This window comes from Opisthocomus hoazin, chromosome 5 (genome assembly GCF_030867145.1).
Source record: "Opisthocomus hoazin isolate bOpiHoa1 chromosome 5, bOpiHoa1.hap1, whole genome shotgun sequence".
NCBI classification, from domain to species: Eukaryota; Metazoa; Chordata; class Aves; order Opisthocomiformes; family Opisthocomidae; genus Opisthocomus; species Opisthocomus hoazin.
In genome coordinates, this window is record NC_134418.1 from 46,296,685 (window position 1) to 46,322,161 (window position 25,477).

General features: G+C 36.5%; 1 protein-coding gene across 2 annotated transcripts in view; it reads right to left on the reverse strand.

Moving 5' to 3' along the window:
• TTC29 (tetratricopeptide repeat domain 29) overlaps positions 1-25,477 on the reverse strand; it is a 133,393-nt gene that overhangs the window by 85,141 nt on the left and 22,775 nt on the right. For both annotated transcript variants that reach the window (XM_075421092.1, XM_075421091.1), the window contains one exon: positions 18,001-18,186. In XM_075421092.1, the coding sequence (XP_075277207.1) occupies positions 18,001-18,186 (186 nt within the window). The remainder of the gene's footprint in view (positions 1-18,000; positions 18,187-25,477) is intronic.

A 25,477-nucleotide genomic window follows, 5' to 3' on the forward strand; every position in this document is an offset into this window, starting at 1 on the left:
GCATTCAAATTGGAAAAAGAACCAGGAAGGAGAAAATTTGTTTCCTGACTGCAGGAAAGGAAGGGAGAGAAGCCTGGAGAAGGACCTTGTTTAAGCATTCTGAGAGAAAATGGAATGTTATCTGGGTCCCCAGGCCTCCAGCCAACCTAAGGGCAGCAGAACTACTATGACAGATTCCTCTTATTAACTTAACTTAGATTTGTCTTTTGCATATGTTACCCTTTTATAACCACGCTTTCAACTTTGCAATATAAAACATAACCCTTATCTTTATTAGAATTAAATTTCTTTTCATATTAAGCTTCTCTGATGACTAAATTCAGTTCAACTAAAATTGAAAACCACAAGAAACTTCTCTTTCAAAGCAGCAGCTAATTCAATGAGTTTCACAGACAAATAATTTTAAGGGTCTACAACCTATGATTTGTGTAAGAGTCCCAGAGGACAAAACAGAAAGTGCTGAAGAGCGACAGGTGAAAGTGGAGACAGCGAGCTTTATTCAGTTCCACTCTAGCTAGGGACAGGTATTGGAGAGATGGCCCAAAATACTGGAAAAAAATCTTACTGCCAGAGTAGCTAACAGATCCTGTAAACAGACAGGAGAAGATTTATACACTCCTTCCAAAATATCACATACCTGACATCAGACTGGACAAACAGAAGTCCAAAGTGAAACTAACTTGAGCAGTACAGGCTGTTTAAGGATTCACTGACAGCATATGTAACAGGAAACTGAGATGCAGACTTGCTAAACCCAGATGAAAACTTCTGTCCATTTTAAAGGGGTTTCCAGTTTGAATTTGGGTTTCTACCTATACCGTCCGGCCAACTTTTTAGGTCAATCCAACTCAGAAATCAGCAGAATTCCAGTTACCCAACTCATTAAATGCAGATTTAAGATATCATTTGAACAAGCTGGTGTTGGCTTTGTGACAAACGATGGAAAGCTGAGTTGAAACTCAATGTTAATAGCTAGATCTAGCATTTTATCCACTAGGATACTCTTAAGCATATACAGATTCCTCCTTGGAATCTCCCCAAAGTTTATTAATCAACTGATTGCTCTTTTGAAACAATATTGCCATACACTTAAGTGATCTACTTTTGCTACATGTGTAATGGATTCTTCAGAGTTTGATCGACATGTAATTCAAAAACTTCCAGTAAGAATGGGAAGCAGAAAATGAATGATATCACCTGGATATGTAATTTGAAGCTGAAGACAGTATCCAAGTTTCTCGCAAGACTCTGTAACGTAATCTCTTAACAGGACACATCATTTAGGTAAACAGTACGTGCAAGCTTCAGAACTACTGTTTAGATTGTTAATACTATCAGGTATGGTAATTCTTACCCATGCTTCCTCACTTGCAGTATCCCCTTGAGAAAGTTTCTGTCAGACTAGAAATTGAACTCTCATATTCCATGTACCCTATAGTTCTTAAGAGTTGACCTAACCATAAGAGCTATGACCTGACATCCTTTTTGCCAGATCTCAGTGAAACCTCTTTAGAAACAATTCATCTACATGAAGCTTCAAAATACAAAAGCAACATAACCTTTTTGGTAGTGTTCAAATGGAACTAAATTACACCTGGATTCACTGAACTATCAAGAAAGATTATGAAGTAAAAAATAATTCAATCTGCTCACAAAAATATCAAAAAAGAAGCTGAGCAAAAAAGTAAAATGCCTGCTACTTTCCTAATAGAGGGAGAGAGAGAATTCCTGACCTGAAAGCCTTTACATGGCTGGGAATTCACTTACTGAAAACTCTTTCAAGTAATACTAGCTATTTGGAGACCTCTCAAATTCATGGAAGGTAAAAATATTTTAGACTGTGGAATTCATTCCTCCATCAAAACAATCTGAAATCCCTTGTTCTTATTGGCAAATGACATATCAGCCTCTTTCTGTAATCCATAATGTTTATATGAACCTCAAATGTTGTGGAAAAAATCATGTTTTCAGGGGCTGGCAAGTTTATTCACTGTCAGGAGTTGGTTCAGTTGGAATCGATCTGGTCAGTGCATTCCAATTTTTTAAACACTGAACTACTGCAACTGTTACATGCAGACATAGGTAGATGCTGTCTGAAAATCTTGAAAAACATTAAAAGAAAGTAATAAGCCAGAACCTTTCTGAGAGTAAGAGTATTTTTATCTCACCTGAGCAGTGACAAGGCAGAATTTTAAATTACTTTTATTATTAACTGAAGGAAAAGAAGCAAAAAAAAAAAAAAAAGAAAGCAAAATGAGAGGAAAAACAATTGAGTAGGAAAATTGCTTGGAATAGTTTGTAGAAATGTATCTTTTAAATCTCTGTGAATTCAAAGAGAAAATCCAGGTGTTTCTAGAAAACCTTTCTGCAAAATGTTACACAAAGCAGTATAGCTATTTTCAGCAGGCAACATTAACAGCAATTGCATATTATTTTTCCCACTGCCATGCAGAAATTAGCTAGGGGTATACTAAGTGGAGCTTGAGAATCGCTGATATCTCTTCCCTGTTTATAAAACAAATCAAAAACCAGAAACATAACTCTTACAACATATATACTACCGCTACTAAAATGTGGTAGTTTAATGTAACTCAGGGCATAAAAAAAGAAACCCTATCAGCAATAGTTTAATCTTAAGTATGGGAAGTAAACATTGTCACAATATAATTTGGGGAGTAAAGAATCACTTTTAAACAATTATATAACACATTACTCTGCAACTAACAGTATCAAATTTTAGAAATTACTCTTATTTTCATAGCAACTACATATGTATGCACAAAGATTTGTGCTACAGTTTTCACAAAGTCACTCAGAAGTAAAAAAAAAAAAAAAATCTATTCGTTCAAGCAAAAGTACTCAATGCAATTTTGTAAATACTGAAGAGAAACGTTTTTACATTATCTAAAATTTCCTTTATAATTCCCCTTCCTAAAACACAGTCCAAAAGTATACATTTGTTCTACCAAAATAGATATCAAACCAAAAAGGGTATAGATGGAGACTACTATTTTGCCTTTTTTTTTTAAGTAGAAAGATTGACTAGATATTAACACAAATGGGTTTAAATGTGAAGCTGCCATAAAAGCAGGCACATAAATGTAATTCTCCCAGCCGCTATTTTGATGCACATTTTTGATTCCATGAATATTTTATGAAATGGCCCAAACTAAAGCCATATAACATTCCTGCATTACTGATGCTTGCGCCCGTAAGCTACAAACATTAGAGGCATGATTGAGTGCATTAAAATGAACTTATTCAGCAGTGCATTGATTACTTGAAGGAGAACAAAAAAAAAAGTTAGTCCCACTTAAGAAAACAGCACACAAATCCGAAGTTTTCAATACAGAAGTTAAAGATAGCAAATTTGAATAATACGGTATTTAATAAAGGCAGTACAAAACTATGTAGAATTCTTTATATACAGTCCTGACGCTAATTAGGTGAGATGTTAATTAGGCCCACATATTGCTTCCAGTAGTGTACAGGTAATTTAAAATGTCACAATCTACAAAATGCAGTGACTGACCTGTTCTAGCTCTGTGCCTCAGCAATACTGAAAGCACCTAATGATTTCCTTTTCTATCAGCTCGTACGTTTACCAATGAAAATAATGCCACAGAAACAATTGCACAAAAAAGTGACAGGTCTGTAGGTACATTTCGTCGGCAGCACTAGTAAAAGCAGAAAGCACATTTAATCCTAAATTAAACAGTTAATCCTAAATTAAACAGTTGTTGAGGACTTTAGCTTAAAACAACCACCTAAAGGAACAATAAAGCTTAAAACAACCACCTAAAGGAACAATAAAGCTTTTACGTATATTATAGTATTTTAATCTCAATCTAGGACATCTTTTGTATGCAGTTATTTAACGTGGACATAAAATCTGCTTGAATCAATAGTTAATGGTAGCAAAAAAAGAAAAATATTATTACTATTTTAAAAGATATCGGCTTACATTTCAGTTTAACTGCTTGAACTACTTGTATTATTTTTAGCTTCCTGTGTTCAGTTACGATAATTATGGTAGCACTATTCATGCTACAATAGTTAAGAATCTGTCACAGTTTCCAATGTAAGTCACTATCTATGGATGTTATTCTAAGTCTTTAACAGAAATGTGTTGGGAGATGGAACAAAAAGCTCCCAAGAATCATAAAACAAGGCTCTCATTCAGTAAATAGTTGAACCACCCTGGACTCCTGAGGTAAAATGAATTGTACAGAAGTCACTGTGACTGATCTGAGATGCAAGAACCTGACCTTATAGGTCATCTGCAAAAACAAGACAAAAATTGTGGAAGAGATTGAAGACAAAATTTTGTGGTTCCATTAACTTTATAACATACATCTGAAAAACAGCCAATCATCAGACAACAATCAAGGTGGGCACTTCCAAGATAAAAGATTAAAAGTTATTTTCATTTACTATACAAGAATCGATAACATTTTTCAGAAAGATTCCACAGCAAAATAACATAGACAGTTCATAGGAATATTGTAATGAACGCGCTGGTTCATCATTGGGTATTCTGACAATTTCCCCAGTTTGACAGTACACCACTAGATCTCTCCCTAGAGTCTAAGCTGCTCAAGGTCAACCGAAAGCATGCCTGAGAAGTAGAAGGCTTGAGGACATACAGGAGGAGGAAGGAGATAAAAGGAAAGTTGAACATCAGATAGCCTGAGATATGGCATTGGTGGACTGAGACTGCAGCACAAAAAGGTGATATTTTACGTTCCCTTGTCTGGGTCAAGAATTGCTAGGCTAACCCTTGGTATTGCAGTTCAGAGAATGATACGTTATTTCTGCTGACATTAATTAAGCGAGTATCTGTTGTCAAAAAAAAACAAACAAAAAAACAACTGTAGGAATCCAGCGAGCATTAGGTCATATATAGTCTTGTCCACCGAGGACTTACTTGCCTTAAAGCTCAAATATTCAAAATACACCTATGCAAACCTAGAGGGCAAAGCATATTGTAGCACTCATAACATACTTTGAACAGTTCTGCTCTATCACATCACCAACACATTAGGATATTAAAAATGCTCTAAAAAGATTTGCTTAAAGGATTCTTTAAAGAAGAGATACCTCCCAAACTAGGGATAATACTAATTTGTCTGGTTGCTTGCCTGTCTGCTCTCTAATCCCTTCCCCTGCTGCTGCCAACACTACTGAACTGCAAAGAAGGAAATGTTTCCCACAGGCAGCTGAAATGACAGCCACTTTGGGGATAGTTTACTGTGGACCAGCAAGAGAAAAAAAAACAAAACAACAAAACCGAAATTAAGTGAAGAGCATATGAGCAGAACTGCTGTGAAAAATCTCATTCTTACAAGAAAGCACAAAGAGTAAATACAGGAGGAACAGGCACTGTTGTATAGGAGACTAGAACAAATCTCTTCTTGCCTTTCTTCCAGTTACTGCACTAGCCACTGTACCCTCATAATTCTGGGTTAGCTCCAGGCCTTCTTCTGTTGCTTCTGGCTCTACATCAAATCTCTCAGATTTGCTCTGAGAGACACACAGCTACTCTCTAGACCGATTGCAACTACATAGAGTAACTCTGCAAAGAAAATCTGGTGTCAATTACATGATTTCCCCCAAAACTATACGCACACAGACCTCACACATACTTTACTAGCGGTACAAAATATCACATATGGACATAAATGAAAAGACAATAATAAATCAAAGAGTGATTTCATACTAAGTGTAACCCTTAACTCTGAAAGTTAGAAACATACCTGTAATTACTGTCTTGCTATCTGAACTACATCAGATCATTGATTTTTCCCTTTGCTTTATGCTTAACTGTGGAAAAAATGTTCATATTTCAGGTATTTTCACAGAAGTTTAGGTCTGAGGTGGCATCTAGAATCTCTGAAGGCTTTGCAATGCTGTAATTGCACAAACTAGTTTAGCATCATTTTGCCCACATGCAAACTAGAACAAAAAATGTACTCGTTCAAGATCAGTGTCCATCTTCAGGAAAAAAACCTGACAACTGAACAGGGCCCATATAAAAATTCCACTAACTTACCTGTCCTACATTCATATTCAAATGAACCAACACAGAAAATTTTGGTTTACAATTAAACTTCCTTTCTCTTTTTAGGTTAACATACTTTACGAAAGCAATATTTGTTAGATGTTTTCTCCCAATTTGTTTGATTATATACAAACAGTTTTTGAGATATGTCAGTTTTAATCTGGAGAAGAGCATTGCAAACAATGTTGAACACTAGCTGAAAGACAACATACCCGTTTTAAAACGAGTGCAATTCTTGCCTCACGATAACATTCAAACCTCCTTCTTTCACGTTGCTAAAGCAAAGTTCTTTCTATATGCAAAGGCTACCTAAGGTGCAAAATGTATTCAGGGAGCTCACGGTGTAAGGCTCCAGGCTCTGAATCAGAGCAGCCCCACACTCAGTGGGATGCTCACACTTTAGGTTTCACAAATATTTCACTGTTGTTAGGCAGATATCCAAATGCAGAGGGGAGGGAGGTGAAAATGCAATGATGAACAGTGAAGAACAGCACATGCTTTGCAGTTCTGTTTGTTAGGGCTTGAGGGGGTCTTTTTAGCTCAACAGAACCAAATGAAAACAAGTTACATTAGTATTTAATCTCAAAGAGTAATACGATTATTATCTCTTAAATACAGAAAGTGACACTGAAGCAGATTAGTTTCACTGTATTGCATTTTTTGCTAACTCATACCGAATGCTTGCCTCATTTTAAATTTTTTTTTTTTTTGTAGGGATTACATTTTATTCCGATTCTACCCCATTTCCCTTACTTTTCACAGCTTCCAATAACAAATTTAATATTGGGTGCAATGCTCCAGTGCTGGAGATGTTCTGTCGTGCAGATAATCTACTTTGGAAGGATGCTTTGAGCAGCAGGTTGGACTAATGACCTGCTGAGGTCCCTTCCAACTTGAATTGTCCTATGATCCTCTGAAGAGTAAGATATAGTTTTATTAACAGCTTCATAATGTTTGTTTTACCTATGACTTCTACAGATTATTGATAATAGCTGAAGACAGGCAACCCCATCAGCTCTCAGTTCCACTGAGAAGGGACCTCTGGAAACCGTACCTCTATCAATCACTAAAAGGAAACACTGTCTCCAGGAAAGTTTATGATGACAACTGCCGGTTCAGCTGCAGTAGTCCAAGACCTTGCAAAGCTTTGAAGCAAAAAGTCTGTTAGTGAGTGGGCAGCTCCAAATGAAGCTTCATCTCAGTACTACTCATTAAGCAGTAAATAATTAAAATAGCCTGGAAAAGACAGGTAAAATACAAGCAGCAATGTCAGTGATAGACATGAAAGAGAAGAGAGGGAAAAAGAATTTAAAAAAAGCAAAGAAATAATTCATTTGAAGTTTTAATAAAGTTTCATTTGCAGCCTTGTTTAAAGATATATCAGACTTTAGGGATGTAACCTAATTACATTTTTATTCTAAGTTCTATTCAAAGACCTTGGACTTTGAATCTTTAACACAGATCAAACATAGTGTAATTTACTCATGGCTATCAATACTTTAAGAAGATCTCTTCATTAAATGTCATAGTCTTATGAACATGCACATGAAGCAAACAGAGCAACATTTGATACTGAAAACATCAAGAAAGAATATGACTCTTACAGAAGTGTGTATATAAACAATTCACTTGAGTGCTACACTTTATATTCAAATGTACGTAAAATGTTTTTTCTAAAATGTTTCCGATATGACCTTTCACAGTTCAATAAAATCAACAGTAATACTTTTACAGTAATTTAATGACTACTTTGAAAATGAACTTTACAACCACCTAAGAACAGACACTAATAATTTTTTTTCTGCATATGTCGAAACTTTTAAGAAAAACACAAATTACAAAGTTTAGAATTAACACTGTTGCACTGCTGTGAATATTTTGAAGAGCTTCTCATTACAAAGTAAGAATACAGACCTATCCCCAGGTGTTACATCAGAACTAAAATATTCTCCATTTGAAGAATTAGGGTAGGAGAGTGGCAGTGATGGTGAAAGGATTAAGGAGGCTTTTGGCAAACCTGTTCACTTTTTCCTAGTGTAAAGAATATTATTACTTCCCTGTGGTTAATACTAAACCTTGATTTAAATCAACTGAAGGAAAAGGATGAAGAAAGTTTTTCATTTTCATAGTACTTATTCCCAGAAATGAAAATAAGAACCCTACAGAATTCTGCCTGAGTTCTCTTACTCAAAAAAAAACATTGCCTACCAACACCTTTTAAAAAATAGAAATAAAAAATAATTACTTGAAGAATATTTTTTATCAACTCAACAGGCTCTTTTTGCTTTCAGGTTGCATGTTCAGAAGCTTCTCTCAGACTTTCTTAAGTGTATACTAATTTGAACTGAAAACATACCTAATTTCTATAACATCAATTCAATTCAACCTGCTAGTTCAATACTAGTAACAACCCTGTTATAACCAGATGTCATTTATCAGGGAACTACATTCTGCACTTGAATGAGGATGAGCTCAATTATTTAATAAACCTTTTAAATCCGTCCTCCCCAAGAATCTATCTGGATTTATGGCTGCTTCTGTCTGCCACTCACTGACAGAGAACAGCATCATATCTGAAGACTTTATCTCCTAGCAATAGGCTGCTTAAACTTTTAAAATTATGCTCTACAATCAAGTTTTTCCCAGCTAATTTATGTATTCAATTCTTAAGCAACCAGAAATAACCCAATATAACTGCTTTGCGAAACAGTGTAAGTGCAGAATAACAAAGAAGCGTTAGCTTCAGTTGATATGATGAAAATCAATGACTGGAAGCGTTTTATAGTGGTCAAACTGGATATGCAGAATTCCATGTCCCACTAAGGAAAGGCTTCTTTCTGTCTGTAAAATTCCCCAATGCAGAGACTCTTAAGTACATGTCATTTAGCAGCAGGTAGATGTAGCTAAAGATAAAGGATTTGGAGATACCTAAGTTTTCACGTCTGAACTATTCCTACACAACTTTTTCTGAAAAAGCTGTTTGGGATAAATAATCACAACTAGGAATAAATCTTACAAGTTAGCAATCTGGGATATGCAACCTGGGGCAAAGGGAGTTATCCTGATAAATCAATGATATTTGGTTACTACTGGATATGGTCTGTTATATAAAGAAAAATTAAGACTCCAATGAAACATGCTATGTGTTCTCTCCAAACAATGAACAGTACAAAGAGACATTTTCAGGTTAGCCTCTCAAGGAAATAAGCCTATGTAATCATCCTGATCTCCAACTAGATTTGGAGTGAAATTCAACCAAATTTGTCAAGAAGAGGTAAGAAGTTGGTAGGACAATAAGTTTCCACCACTTTTTAGAAAATCAGTAGCTTGAGGAGAGACATTGATCCAAATTCCAAACAGACAGAAAGACAGGCAGAATGCTGCACGTATATTAGAGGGGCAGCACGTTGCTTGGCCAGCCAGCAACTAAGCACTGGCCAGTCAGCAGCATATTTACGTACAGTTTTCTGTTTATCACAATGCACACTGAACCTTACCAGGTACAAGCCTTACAGAAGCCTACAGGAAATGGTATTGTATAAACACAGAACAAAATGGTGGTTCCTGCCTTCAAAGGATATTTAGCCTTTATCTCTCTAGAGCTGCTACTCTCCTCTAGACCACTGCCATATTTTGACTAGCACTCAGGCTTCCTATGAAAAAAAATTTCATACACATTTACATCTTCAAATCTCATTTCTCTTTTCGGTCCACACTGCAAAAAATCCCACTATAAAATCAAGATAAAAGGAAATTGTGAGGCTAATCTTTTATCAAAAATCACAAACTTATCTGGGTATCATTTTAAAGCAGAAGAAGTTACTTACAAAAAGGAATCTCTAACAGGGACACAATGATAGATGAAACCAGAAAGGCTTTGGATAGCTATTAGTTGGTAATCTGAGTTACTTTTGTTCCTGAAGAGAGAAATGGGATTCATTTTAAGTTGCTTTCTTCCAGTGTCAGACCTGCAATTGTGAGTACAATATGGAGACCTCTAGATACCTTATAGTGGAAACATAACAACATTAAATAGGCAGGTCAGATAGTTAAAATGCAGCAACACTGTTATCAGTAACACTCCTGCACTCCACAGGCAGTAAGGAAAAAATTTATCACTCTTCACAAATATTGTCCCACTGGTTTGTTTTATTTACCAGCTGTTTCTAATTTTGCAATCAGATTGTAAAGCACCATTTTTAATTTCTACATTCTACAGCACAATCAGAATTTGCTATTTAAGTGGACTTGGCAGACTTGCAACACAGACAACAATATAAAGTTCTGTTAATGTAGAATGGGCATGTAGGCCATCCATGCCACAGATGAATTTTCTTCTGGCTATACTTAAGAATCTCCTAGCAAAAGACATTACATGTTTCTGTAATTACAAAGAAGTTGCAAAATGTGAGTACACAAAAGCATAAGAAATTTCATAAGCAATTTTAACTTCTGCCTTTTTAAATGTTTTTAGTACTTTGCTTTGCTGTATTAACATTCTCTTTTTTTAAATGTGAATATAAATTATTTCTGCCTGAAGGCAAACCAATTGAGGAAATTCTGCTTAAACGTGCATATTTCCTCTCCATAGATACTCATGAATGTATGCTGAGTTTCTCTCAATTATTTATACACTACAGTTTTTAATTGAAAAACACTTGCCATAAACAATTCAAAATACAAAATCAACAATTTCCTAGAAATGGATTAAATAGGATCTGCTAAGCGGAAGAAAATAATCAGTTTAGACTTTTTATGTTTCAAAACAAAAAGATGATGTTATGAACAGTCTTTAAGTTGTTGTTTACCAAATATATCTAGTAATTACTATTTACGCTTCAGAAGCTTGAATCAAATGCCCATTAAACTCAATAGGAATCTTTCCACCCATTTCTATAATGCCTTGATTAAAAGCTTTAATTTCAACAGTATGATAAAATGATAGGTATAATCCTATTCCTCGGTCTTAATCCAGATTGCCAAAGTCTGTAAGAACCCTGTAGGATTTTTTTCATGACAAATTAATTACATTTATTTACAATTCCCTTGTGTTCAGTAGGCCTTTCAACCAGAAGAGTCTATATCAAATTCTAACATATGAAATAGACTGTATTTTATCCATTATTACAGATAGAACAACGATACCTTTCTCATAAATTAGGTCCTATTTATTAATATTTTGGGGGTGGGTACAGAAGGATCAAAATTGGGTTTATGTATTAGTTGTATGTTATAGGAATCAGCGCTGGGCTATCTAACATGGCTATTTGCTTTGCATTTTGTCCCTTTCTCTTACTAGTTCTGCCTGCCTTTAGTCTTTCCGGTCTGTAAGCATTTCAGAAAAAGTATTACCTCCACTTCTGTTGATTCTTGTGTGCTATCAGAATATAAATCTGATGACTAATTCAAAATCACCACTGCATTGAGATTAATGGCATAATTTTCACACATCTCACAGATCTCATATCAGGGGATATGCAGTTTCTGGCACGGCACTGATTTACATTTGGAATTTGTTGTGAAACTTTTATTCATTGGACTCTACTGTGATACTTTACATGCTTTCCCAAAACTAGTTATTTAAGTGTATCCAGAAATGTTTCCAAGCACCACAACCAACAGGTATGGAAAGGTGCATCTATCCTAGTAAACTCTCTTATCCTTCAAAACGGTGTGGCTGCTTGCAAACTGCCTGTTAGGAAAAGTCCCTGCAACACTCCTAATTACCAAACTGTGCCCGTGCATAATTGCAGGGCAGGAAAGTCCAAGTTAGCACAAGCTAAAAGCGTGTGCAGGACTACTAACACCATTTTAGCACTAGCCTGTGCTCCAATGCTCATAGACATCCCCGTTCACAGCTTAATTTACTCATGCAGGAAATCATTCATGGCCTGTGAATGTCTATCTTTGCTGCTGTCTGAAAGGTAAGCACTGGGATCCGCGCCAAGGGTGGCAGGACAGATATTGATAATAAGATTGTAGTGATGATGTTTTTGTTGCTTCCTTCAGAGTTCTCGATGTTGCTCTTCCTGCTCCACTGTCCCCCATGCAATGTACCACTAACCTATCTTTTTGTAAGGGTGCGCCTTAAGGAAAGAACAGTCATGCATCTGTACTAGAAAAACATTATCAGATATGTTAATTGGTTATCTTTAAGTTTCTCTCGCAAAAGAGGAATTGCTTGAGATTAAGATTGAAATGTTGGTATCTGAGGTATTGGCTTTAAAGTACTGCCTGTATTTAAATCTGTATGTTCATATATATGCATATATATGTCTGTATAGATGTGTATGTATATCTACACGTACATACACATACACCTATATACACACATATTTATACAAACACCTGTATTACTTGCAGTGGCCTTGATGGCTGCTTTTAGAAAAAGTAGACTTTCAGATATCTGTTTTTATTATGCTTTTGAATAATACAGAAATATATTATCTAATTTTGTTACAACCTATTTGAAGTCCTAGACATACAAATTCCTTGTTTCCTCTGGACTGTTTTTGTTACTGACATAAGTTATCTGAAACTTTGGGATGCATACATTTAAGGTCTACATTATTTCATGCATGATAGATGTTAATCATTTAATACAAAACAGAAAGCACTCAAATACTGTAATGATGAATGCTAGCAGTGTAAAAACCTATACAAAGTAGCACTAGCCATTACATTTATCCGTGCACTCAGACTGCGTTTCTTCTGCAAGATACAACAGTGTAAACCTGAAGTTCACAATTAACTTTAGCAGAGTTTACACTAATATAATTGAAGTATCACAGACTATGATAATCCTCTTATTCTCTGATATGCAGAAAAATGCACATATTTATAACAACTGATATTATACCAGTTTTTTGAATGTGGTTTTAGAAGTAAAAATATTTTTTAAAAAATTTTTTTATTAACTGAGATTCTGTCACAAAGCCTGTGCTTACTTGGATGACACGCAGAGCTGGATTTAATGTGAGAAAAAAATATTAAAATATTACAATGCTTTTTCAACGTATATAAAGTGACACTGGTGTGCTTAACAGCTATATGAGAAAACAACCAGTAACTACACTAATACACCAATTTATTATCAGCCCCCTGAGGAAAGGCAAACTATGGGGTGAGTACAGCTAACTGAACAGGATCACAATCTGAGCACTCCTACAATAATCAATGCATAGCATCTTATTTGGGTTACTTGTAAACAGAGACCTTATTTTACAAACAGAATTTTTTTTTAAAGAGAAGGTTAAAATCTCATTCTGCAAAGAACTGCAGCTAAAATCATGTTCGTTCCAAGCAGAATGTTCCATTTGTGTCTGTAGCAGGCTACTCTACTATTGTTGTTTTCTTTCCCTTATGTACTGGCAGCCACTATGTACTGAGAGCCACTAATCGTCTGCATCCAAATATCATGACTGAAGTCGACACTGCCGACACCTCAAATATTTAGCTTTGAAGATTAATGAACCTCAGATTATATCCAGCCTTTAGGACAGGGACTAGGCTGAAAGTTTGATTACACAGAAATTACCCAGCAAATTTATTGATTTGCTTCCAAGGCAAAGAACAATCTTTACAAGTACATGTTTAACTTTATACTCCCAAGCAATCAGTCCTAAGGATATATAGACAGCTTCCGTGCACAAGTAATGAAAAAAAAAACTATTGGGTAAGAGAACTGAAAAGAACTGGTACAAAATATTTACATCTGAAATGATGCACACATTAATGTCTGTAAGACTGATTTCTCATTTTTGTAAATTCTGTCTTCCCGGTTGCACTATTAATCAATGCAGTTAATACAGAGATAATGATTTCAATCAGATGAATTTACCGGGGTCAGGGTAATCTCCGGTATCAATACAGGCTGGGGGATGAAAGGATCGAGAGCAGCCCTGCTGAGAGGGACCTGGGGGTACTGATAGACGAAAGGCTGGACATGAGCTGGCAATGTGCGCTGGCAGCCCAGAGGGCCAACCATGTCCTGGGCTGCATCAAGAGAAGTGTGGCCAGCAGGTCAAGAGAGCTGATTCTGCCCCTCTACTCTGCTCTGGTGAGACCTCACCTGGAGTCCTGCGTTCAGCTCTGGAGCCCTCAAAACAAGAAGGACATGGAACTGTTGGAGCGGGTCCAAAGGAGGGCTACAAAAATGATCCGAGGGCTGGAGCACCTCTCCTATGAGGACAGGCTGAGAATGTTGGGCTTGTTCAGCCTGGAGAAGAGAAGGCTGCGGGGAGACCTGATTGCAGCCTTTCTGTACTTAAAGGGAGCCTATAGGAAAGATGGGGACAATCTTTTTAGTAGAGGCAACAGTGACAGGACGAGGGGTAATGGTTTTAAACTAAAACAGGGTAGGTTTAGGCTGGGTATAAGGAAGAAATTCTTTACAATGAGGGTGGTGAAACACTGGAACGGGTTGCCCAGAGAGGTAGTGGAGGCCCCATCCCTGGAAACATTCAAGACCAGGTTGGACAGGGCTCTGAGCAACCTGATCTAGTTAGTGGTGTCCCTGCTCGCTGCGGGGATGTTGGACTAGATGACCTCTAGGGGTCCCTCCCAACCCAAAACTTTCTATGATTCTATGAATGTATGATGTAAATGTTAAGCATCATTCACGTACTCACACACATCCCTGTACACATACATATTCCTGTATCATATATTAATGCACACACTTGTGTACGTATTCCTATATATATGTATATATCCTCATAGGAAGCAGGCTTCCGACTCATTCAGTTCACAAACAAATTAGATTACAGCCTTATAAACATCTGAACACAAAAAGACCATTTAATTTACAAGCTGCATCTATGTGTTCTAATATCAAAACCAGCATGTTTAGAATTTTACTTATAACACCATTAATACTCATGTAGTTTTATACAATTCCAACTCAACATCTGTTCTTACATGTTTTCTGCAATCAGTATTTGTGATATAGTTCTTCATCCGCTGAAACTAAAAAGTGTATGGAATACATCTGCTGTCTTTTTCTCAGTGGTCTCTCAAAGCAAATCCTATGCTTACTCTCTCAACTTCTTCATTTCTTCACTTCTCTCTATGGAAATAAAATATTTGCAAAAGACAGACCCTATAGATTCAGTGGAGCTTCACCCTGGGCAGTGAAAACACACCTTGCTTTATCTCTCCTTACCAATGTTAATAAGAAGCCTATCTTCTGGAAGTTAGAATTATTAGAATAATAATTAAAATATTAGAATATTAGAATATTTTACAGCAGGAAAATGAAATTTCCCGAGTATCTCAAAGTGTATTTCGTAACATTGCTTATGTGCTTTTGTAATGGGTTAAAAAAAAAGTAAAAAAAAGTAGAAAAATGTTAAAAGTAGGAAATGTTAATTTTTTTATAGGCAGTAGTTTGGTAACAGTAGTAAGTCACACTCAGTATGAGCCTTTGAAGCTATAAATAGACAGGGATGTTTGCTTTTATGCACCTTCTTATAATTTTATTTTTTAGTAACTGAAGGACCAAGTGAAAAGGTTGCAAAAAATCCAACAACTTCAATCATTTCATTCTACTGAGTATCAGACAGATAATCTAATTAAGCATTTTTCACTCAAAATGAAAATGGCTTGGTTGTGACCAGCTGGGCTTTAAGCAAGTGCTATCTTGTCTACTGGGAAACTGGATTTACCTGAACTTCAATTCCAGGAATAATACTGGAATAAAAAAGCAGTTAAACAGATTATTCCCAAGCTTTTAGAGAAAACATGAAAATATTACAGCCAATGCCAACATATCAAGAGCAAATGTTATCAAACCAATCTTCTGTTTAAGTTAGTAAATTCTTTCTCACTGTCATATAACTTTCTTGTAAAGCACTAGGGAAGCATAGTTCACCTGCAGCTCTTGTCAGGTGAGTGCAAATTGGTTAGAAAATCCTATATAGACATCGGTTATTAGTAGTTCACTGTCATTGAAAAGGTACTCTGAGATTCCACAGGCACTTGTCCTAGGTCCAGTTTACTAAGTATTTTAATTAAGGATCTGAATTACAGGGTAGAAAAATTCTTTTTAAATGTTCAAATGATACAAAATTTGCAAGAAAAGAAAGCTTGTTGAAGGACAACTTCAGAATTCAAAACAATCTTGATAATTTCTAGAAATCACCTACAAAACACAGGATGCTACTCAGTGCAAAAAGAAAGTAACATGTTGCATTTAGGCAGAACTAATTGGTGATGCCAGAATGCGGAACAGAATAACTAGTTAACAGTCCTTCAGAAAATAATTTCAAGATTACTGAAGATCATGAACTGAATACAAGTATGCAATTTACGCTGAAACAAAGAATGTAGATGTCATACCTGAAAACAAAAATAAAATTACAACCTGTAAGAAAAGTAATCCTTCCATTTTATTGGTCATTGGTATGAACTCAGATTTTAAAACTGAATCCAGCTCTGGGTGTTGCAGGCAAGAAAGATGTGGCAACAGTTCAGAGGAAACAGTGTGAATGACTAGCAGTCTAGAAAATACAAAGAAATATTGAAAAAGGTGTGATCTTTCAGCTTTAAGAGAACACGGGGAAAAACCTTTCAATTAAAAAAATACAAAAGGCCGCAGGTTTTATGTTTTACGTCCAAGTTTTTGCTGGGAAATTAGGCCATCTTTCAAAACACACCCATTTTGTCAGACATTTACTAGAATTACACTATTTTAACAAAATATTTCAATTTCTGTGAATCTTTTTTCTGAGAAAAGCCATTCTATTTGAGAAACCAGCCACAAGCTGAGCTCAAAGTTGCAATGATTTTGACCCACAAAGTCAAACTTAAAACCAAAAAAAGAATGACTATACAAATCACATACATTGAAGCAATGGTCAGGCATCCAGTACATCTAGGAATTACAGCTACAAGATAGGTTTTATTCAGCTACTTGAGGCTCACTTATTGCTTGTCTTCCCACAACATGAAAGGATTTTATACCAACATAGGAAAACACCTTTTTTATACCCAGTCTGCTACACACACTCAAACCCCTCTGCCATGAAAGGTAATGTATATTTTTAAATACAGAAACAAGGTACACCTTGATATAAGAAAGTAGTATTTTTTACAGTGAGAACAATCATTTGCTGGAACAGCCTCCCCAGGGATGTGATAGAGTCCCCATCACTGGAGGTTTTCAAGATGCAATTGGACGGAGTGCTAAAACAATCTCATCCAGGTTTCCTTTCCCATGAAAGGTTGGACCAGGTGATCTTTCAAGATCCCTTCCAGCCTGGGCTGTTATATGATTCTGTTAATACCTTTTCTAATTTCAGAGACTCACAGTTTGAGGATACAGATACATGAATGGAGAAATGTAGCTTGTAGTAAGGTATAAATCTGAAGCAAACACCAAAGTGGCAGTCACGTACAAACAAACAGGGTGCCATTTTCAGTCAAGAGAACCAGAAGGTAGTTTTTATAAAGAACACAAAAATATAGGCTGTTTCATCCATGTATAAATTGGAGGTAGGATTAAACTGAATTACATGTTTATACCTCTTCCAGCTCAACCCAGTCTGTGTAATTACTGATGCCATCCTACTCAAACACCCATGGCCCAAGCATTACTAGTTTCTTGTCAAAAACAAGGAAAATGAAATAAGGTCAAACCCAAAGAATCTTTTCACTAAGCAAATGCTTCCTTTAAACTTGTGTTTTGTTTTTCTTCTGATCGAGTACTTTCAATTGTAGATGGAACGTCAGCAGAGGAAACAGCTCTGTGAATAATTGTGGACTTTGTCTTCCTACTCACTGCTCCGAAAATTAAAATGGTAACAGTTTTAAAACTACTTTTAAATTATGGTTGCAAATCAATTTTACATCAAAACACCGTGCCCTGTGATGAAACACAAATTGCCAAATATGACTCTCCATGCTGAATACAATGTAGCTTTACGATCTCAGTGGCTTACCTTGTTCCTCGCTGATGAGGCCCATATCTGCATGTGCTTGTGCCTCTCTTCTCCCACCATCAATTTTTATTAATTGAGCAGTGTTAAAGCATTGCTCATAAAAGTAATTACTTAACCATTTGTCCTCAGGGTCATTGAAACAGTAGGCCAAGTTAAGCTGGTTATCGTACACCTCCTCATAGTGCCCTTTAAAAACAAAAACTACAATCAAAATCTTAGATTATCATCAGCTTTCAGAAATCTTGCATACTTCAGAAATAACCATATAATGAAAATGAAGAGCTATTTATATTTTTCACCACTGAAATATCATCAAGTTCTCCTCCAGAGAAATATGATATGGGGAAAATGATAACTTCACAAATTAGGGAGAACTGAAAAAATACTTTAACAAAACCACAATAAATTGTTTTCATTTCTGTATGCAAAACCAAAATTCAGTTCAATGAAACACGCAAAACCTGGATAAGACAATAGCTAGTCAAAAGAGAGAAGTCAGAGTGAGCAGAAAAAGGACACAGTCACCGCTGGAGAAGCGTTTGTCTGAGCTACTGAGCCCCGAAAAGGCACCGAGAGCTTTCAAAACAGGTCTATGGTAGCAATTGCTGTGATGGAGATAAAGAACCAAACAAAACACTCTGCACAACCATTAATTCATATCATTTTAAATGTTCAAAGCAGGACTAATAAGAAAGGCTTTGAGTTTTCATGTACACTCCCATTTTTAGTACCTTATCGCTCTTAGAAAAAAAGGGCCAACTGAAATTTTACACCTTGCCCCAAAAAAAAGACAGTTCACCAAGGTATTGCTCTCAGAACAAATGTGGAAAGCAGGGGAGACTCAAAGTCACAGATCTCCTTTATGATCTGAAGAAAAGAAACCAGATTTAGCTCCCACCCCTTATCATCTCAGACTGCTAAATGAACACACACTATCCCTAAAATTGATAACAAACACTGCAATTCCCAAAAATTACAGAATGAGAGCTTCTACGGAATTAAAAAGCACCTTTAAAAAAAAATGCACAAAAAACCCCCTCTTTGGATTATTCCAAAACTGTATTAATTTGGAGCAGAGATCTAAAACTTACCTGACAACTCTTATCGTACTGCTTCTCCCTAAGGGGGATTTGGAATATATATTCCCTACATGATGCTGAAGAATCAATGAGATAGGAAAGTACAGCATGAACCTACACATTTCACAGTTAAATTTATTTCCAGCTAAACTAAATGAATTTCTTTCTAAACTCTGCTCATGTCAGATGTGAATGGAAATAATTAGCCAAAATTCCATTGCAGTTTTGGTTGGCTGCTTACTGTGTTTGTGGCTGTTACATGAAGGTAAGCCAAAGAGTCAGTTCTTGAAATAATTTTCATGTAGTTAGGTAAAGAAGGAGTTAAGAACGGTAAGTCTTGCGGCAGGCAAGAGACTGTTTGGTTAAGCCAGATGTGTGAACCGAATTGCTTTGCTTTCAGGAATTCTGCAATTTGTAAGCTTTGCTCAAAGAGAGAATAGGGAAAAAAGAAAGAAACCCCCCCCCTCTTACTCCTTGGTATGGAGCACCACACAGAAGTCAACTGGGGGAAAACAAACTGATTTCAATATAGGCAAGGTCCCACTCAAAGTCCAGATCTTTTCTAAGTGTTTTAAAACTATGATACCAAATCAAGACACTTTAATCAAAGGATGCAGTTAAACTCTCTTTTGTTATCTGCAGGAGGAAATGCGGAAAATTGAACTTTCAAAAAGGACTAAATTTCTCGACTGTAAATTCTATCATCTACACGACAAACAGCAATTACTCAAAAAAGTACTTTGAATGCATCATTAACCACACAAGAGAAATAACATCTAAAATTACATCTAGATTATCATCTCACCATTTGTATCTAAGGTTTCATAACAAAACATCAGCTTAAGTTTAGAAATGTGGCTTTGAGAGGAATAATTATCATATATAGACTTGATGTATTCCTAATCAGAACATTCTTCATGGCTGTGAATTTTCATTCCTTTTGTTCCCCCTCAAGGCTGAAAAAGCACCTCTCAGGTACCTCTTGTTCAAAATATCCAGGAGCATACATCATATAAAACTTATTCATACATTAGAAATTAAGACTATTTTGGTACAATAGCCTCATAAACATCTCTGCAAATGATACTGGAATGCAAGTAACAGAACTGGTTTGGGCTTAATATACATATATCTGTCCATCTGTGTATGTGCATACACATATGCATATATATATATATGCAAGCCTATCTATACACATGTATACATAAAAACGTCAAGATATAGTTAGGATTCACCCAAACTAACCAGTTTAGATATGGATAGGTGTTACCTAGGGTCCCTTTGCTCTCAATGAAGAAAAGCAGGTATTTCTTGGCTGTGATTTATCTTATCCCAACTTCAACATCTACTGCAGCACAAGGGAGCACTTTTAACAATTATCTCAAAAGTAAAAGGCAGAGGTTCCCATGATGATTAAAAGTACATAAGCAAATAACCACATGAACAGAGAAATACAAAACCTAATTATAACCACTAATGTAAATATAACAACACACTTTACATATAGATTACAGCTAAGTGAAAATGAACACAGAAGATACCACAGGATACATACAACTGGTAACAATAACACAGTAAGTGGAAATATAATGGGATTGTCATTGGGGTAGAACACTAGATACTGATCTGTTGCCTTTGAAATCTTTGCTACAAAGTATCAAGGCACTAATGCTACATAAAATTACGCAAATAACTTCAGGTAGTGCCCTACAAATCTCAAGAGATGGAACTGACCTGAGGCAGACTACTGCTACTGCCACAGCTTTGATTGAATGAACTTTAATGTGACCCTCTGATGACTATCCTGTTGGTGAATAACAATGAGAAGTGCACAAAGACAACCATTTCTCTGTAATTGTTTTGGACAGTGGCTCACCAGATATGCTGGTCATAAAATAAACCCCAGAAGACAGACTTTTAAAAGCTGCATTTTCTTCTGGATTTAAAGTCTGATTTACAAATCAAGATATTAATTGAGATTATTCTGACAGTGGTAAAGCCAGCACATCAGACTTGGTAAAAGTGAACTTTTACCTCCCCAGGAGAACAAAAATATTAGAACAGGTAAATACTCTCGTCCACAAGATCTCCCATAGATAGTTCAGTCATTAAAGCTTCGATCTCTCTGATTTTGTATAGTAAGCTCTCTACAACTGGTAATAGAATACCTGTAGACAGGTCACCTTTATGTATCTGTTGATACAAAAAAAAAAAAAAAGTTATCTGCACCACTTATCAGAGAGGGAACGACGACACTAGAATGTGACACTGAATAAAGAGAAAGAGAAGCTTGAATCACACAAGCAATTGTAAAATGGTTTCTGCAAGACAAATTCTCGTTTTTAAATAAGAAATAATTAAGAAAGCACATAGATAAAGGTTCAAAGGCTGATCCCATTAATCTTTCAAAAATTAAATCAATTACATAAAACATTGGAAGCTAAATTCAAGTCTTCCAGAACATTTAAGTCGCAGGATTGTGAGAACACTGTAAAGATGAACATCTACCCAAAATAACAGCTACACAGAACAAACAGAACTCAGTGGAGCAGATAGTGAGGCCAGATAGTTTGCAGTTTTGGACTTAACTGAAGATCTGAAGCAGGGCTAAGAACACATCTTACGGGCAATTATCCGACAAAACATTTTTTTCAATGCCAAATTACCAAATTCAAGGCAGTAATATTTCACAAAAATTAAGCAGAAAACAAATTAAAAGTCATGCTATGTTGCAGTATTTGTTTTATAATATTTTGATGTTTTTGTCAAGTAATGTAAATTACAGAAAATTGACTTGTTTATTTTTGTTTGATCTGAGCTTTTCAAAATATTTTATATTCATTGTCCTTTGCAATGGAGAACAACTTTGAAATTGGGTGTCATGTACAAAAAGAAAGTATCCCTATCAAACCTTACTGAGATCTTTTTCAGACATTTAAAAAAAATCCCTTCAACTTGAGTTTAAACATTAAATCCTATATATTAAATGCATGTAGTATTTCCTGCTCTGCATCAGGATCTCTTCAGGGGCGTCAACTGTCAAGCAGGATCTCCCCTTGTTATATTCCAGCCATAGTCCCCAGTGGGCCGGCTGAACCGTATCTTTTTTTGTTTCTGGGCTCTTCTCCGGACCTGTTCCCTTGGCAAGCAAAGGTTTGAGTGGAACAGGGGATTATTCAGATCCATGGTCTGCATGTTCGTTGTGTTCAGCTAGATAACTACTAAGTAGTGCAATGCACAGGTATAGTGAGGCGGAGCTTGAGTATGACAATCCCAACAGAGGTTGGATGAAAGCAAAGAAACACGCAGAAGATCTGCAAGCCATATTAGTGTAATTGAAGTACAACTTCTGCCACATCTGTATGATCTCTTTCGTGACAGGACGTAGTGGAGGAAAGGAAAAGAAGTACAGAAATGGTCTTTAGAAAACAGATGAAAACAACTTCATTAAGAGATCGTGGCTTGGTATTTTCCTTGAAGAAGAAAAGAGGCTGTTCTTAATGGAAAATAGAACTTGTACGCATTTTTAAAATACAGGTATTAGAATTTTTTCAACATCCATTTACGGCTCAATATTTTCCACCCAAAACCCCACCACTCAGTCATTTATTCCTGCCAGATGAAGGTCATATGCAAACTTTTCAATAGACGGTAACATTCATCTTCCAGTTCAGCTAGTTGTTTTTAGAGAGTATGACTTTATTATAACTGACCATTCACTTTTGAAGACATATAAAGGAGTGGCCCGATATCAATTAAGTCACTAGGAGTAATTTCTGATGTCAGAATTAGACACCATTGATACTGAAAGTTTCATTTTTTCCTTTGCCAGAGAGATCAATGCCAGTGACTTAATAGCAAGACAGATGATACTGTGAAGAATTCATACACAGAAAGATCCAGGATGGAAGCTGTTGGGCCAAAAAGAAGCATGAACGCTAACAGAATATGGTGCTGCAATCAGTTTATTTCCACCTGGATCCACACACGACAAAGAATCAGTTCCATTTGCTTGCTCAATACAGTCATGCCTCTACACCTACAGGTAAAGGACCACCCAATCATTCTGTTTCCAGAAAGCTTATCCATAAGCCAAACTCACACACAAATTAAGAAAGGTTGCTGTGGGGTAGCATATGCTGACACCATCCAGTCTGACACAGAACCTCCGTTTCCTAGATATCATAGATATCATGAGGCAGATTGTACACAGAGCACACTCTTCCCAGCACTGTTAGGTACATAAAGGGAACATATCCAGCAAAAGTACAATCTATACAAAGATGCCAAGTAAATGGTCAGGATATAATTTTGCCAAGTAAGGATAAAGCTAACTAATGATAATGATATACGGCAATTAACTGGTAATCCGGGACACTAAAGGGGGGCTCCAAGCCATCGCAATGAAAACACACTACTGAAATTTTCTAAGAAGTGCTGCTTCTGTTGAAGTCAGTGGTAGTTCTACAATTGGCTCTATTTTGAGAAGGCTTGGCTTCTTTCCTGGGCAGAATCACTTTTTGTAAAATAATTACAAAAATTATAAACTCCTCCATTGATCTCTAGCAACTGCTGCATTTATTCCTGTGATATAAAATTAAGTGGAGAAGGACAAACCTGCTTAGAAAATAAAACAGTGTTCCTTTCCCCATCCCCCCAAAACCAAACAAAACTATTCCTCCTCCAAGCAAATATTAAAAGAGGTTTTGGTATGTTTATCCTTCTTCTTTTTTAAATGCACAACTGCTTTCCTGTTTTTTTTTTTCCAAAACAGCATGGGTAATACAGTTATTGCAATGTTTCTAGCTCAGCCTACGGCATAAGTGTGAAATCTTACAGAAATGCTTTCCACTGTAAAATGCTAAACTCCGTTTTCAACCTTAAGTATCTCAGACAAAGAAAGATTTTCCAGTGCAAACACATCAAATACTCATGCTTTCTTCATATACTCTATGAAAAGTCATCTTTTACAACAACAACAAATGATAACTCATGCCGTCAGAAGTTTTCTCTACACTGAAACAAGGAAAAAAGAGCCAAGTTAGCACTTCCTTCTAATTCTGCACCTGCTATGCTCTGGAACAAAGATCAGCAGCCTGTAGCACACACTTAGATTCAGCATTTAGCATACAGCACATCACAGGGGTTGCATGGGGTCAGGAACGGGGAGCAGATGGAATCTGAGAAAGGCAACCGCTTCCAGATCTTAACTCCTACTCTCCACCAGCTGCCCCAGCGATCAACTAATGAATGGTGTCTTGCCCCTTTGAAGGCATACTCACACCTGAACATAGGTTCCATGCATTGGCACAGTGAACACAATGATCTGCCACTACAGTGCTGACTGCTCAATATATGCTGCAGTCACTGAACTGTGGCATTTTCCCTGGTTTTGCTCCTCTGCTCTGGCAAAGCAGAGCCGATGTCCGAGACATCTCTCCCTTTAATTGCTCTGGAGCTGTAACCTGCCTTTCATGCCCCTCCACTTGTACAATATAAGTAAACCAGCTCACTCTAGCAAGCACTGATCATAGAAGCTCTTCAAGGCCTCTGCTAGTCCTAGGTAAGGATTCAGTTAGGGTTCAAGCCTACGTTTAATATGTAATTCAGATGTAATCTAAAGAGCAACACGTTTCAAGCCCTTCTGAAATAATACTGAGACAGGTGATCTCTAATTTAACAAAACATAGATGTGGCACACTATCACTGAGAGGCTGGCCTTCGCCTGAAACACACAATTGATGCTTTACAGTATAATCTGCGTACTATCAGTCATTCTTCTGGTAGGCTCAGTGCTAACTGACTAAATAAAAGTAGTTACATGATACTTTGACGAGATGATTCAAAGAAGAGCTTTAGCCTAATGAGCATACAGGCCTAACAGGTAAATTAGTAACGCATTTTAGAACAATAAGACAGACTGTAGCAGCCAAGTAGGGATTTAAAGAACCAGTTACATTCATATGGTAAAATCTGTGCAAATACCAGCTTAAAGGTTTTAACTTCACTTTTAAATACTTTTATCTGAGGAACAGCAATATTATTGTTATAATGAACTGTTCTCCTAGGCACACAGTACACTGGGTGCTGTTCAAAAATTCCAAAATACAAGACTTAGTTGGATTTCCTTTGTTCCTACTTCTTCCTCATGACCCACCCAAACACACAGGGATATAGAGTCAAATTTTGTCTGGGCCTTAGACAAACAAAATGGACAAAAAAAGATTCTATTCAGATGGCACACCACTGTAGGGTATGCTCATCATTTGTTCACAGGGTGTCAGTAGCCAAAGGATATTTAGTTAGCAACCCCGAATGTCAGACAAGGATAGACTCTGGCTTCAAGCTTCCCCCTCCCACTAACCTGCAGAACGGTACTGAGTAGGGGCTAGAGAGCT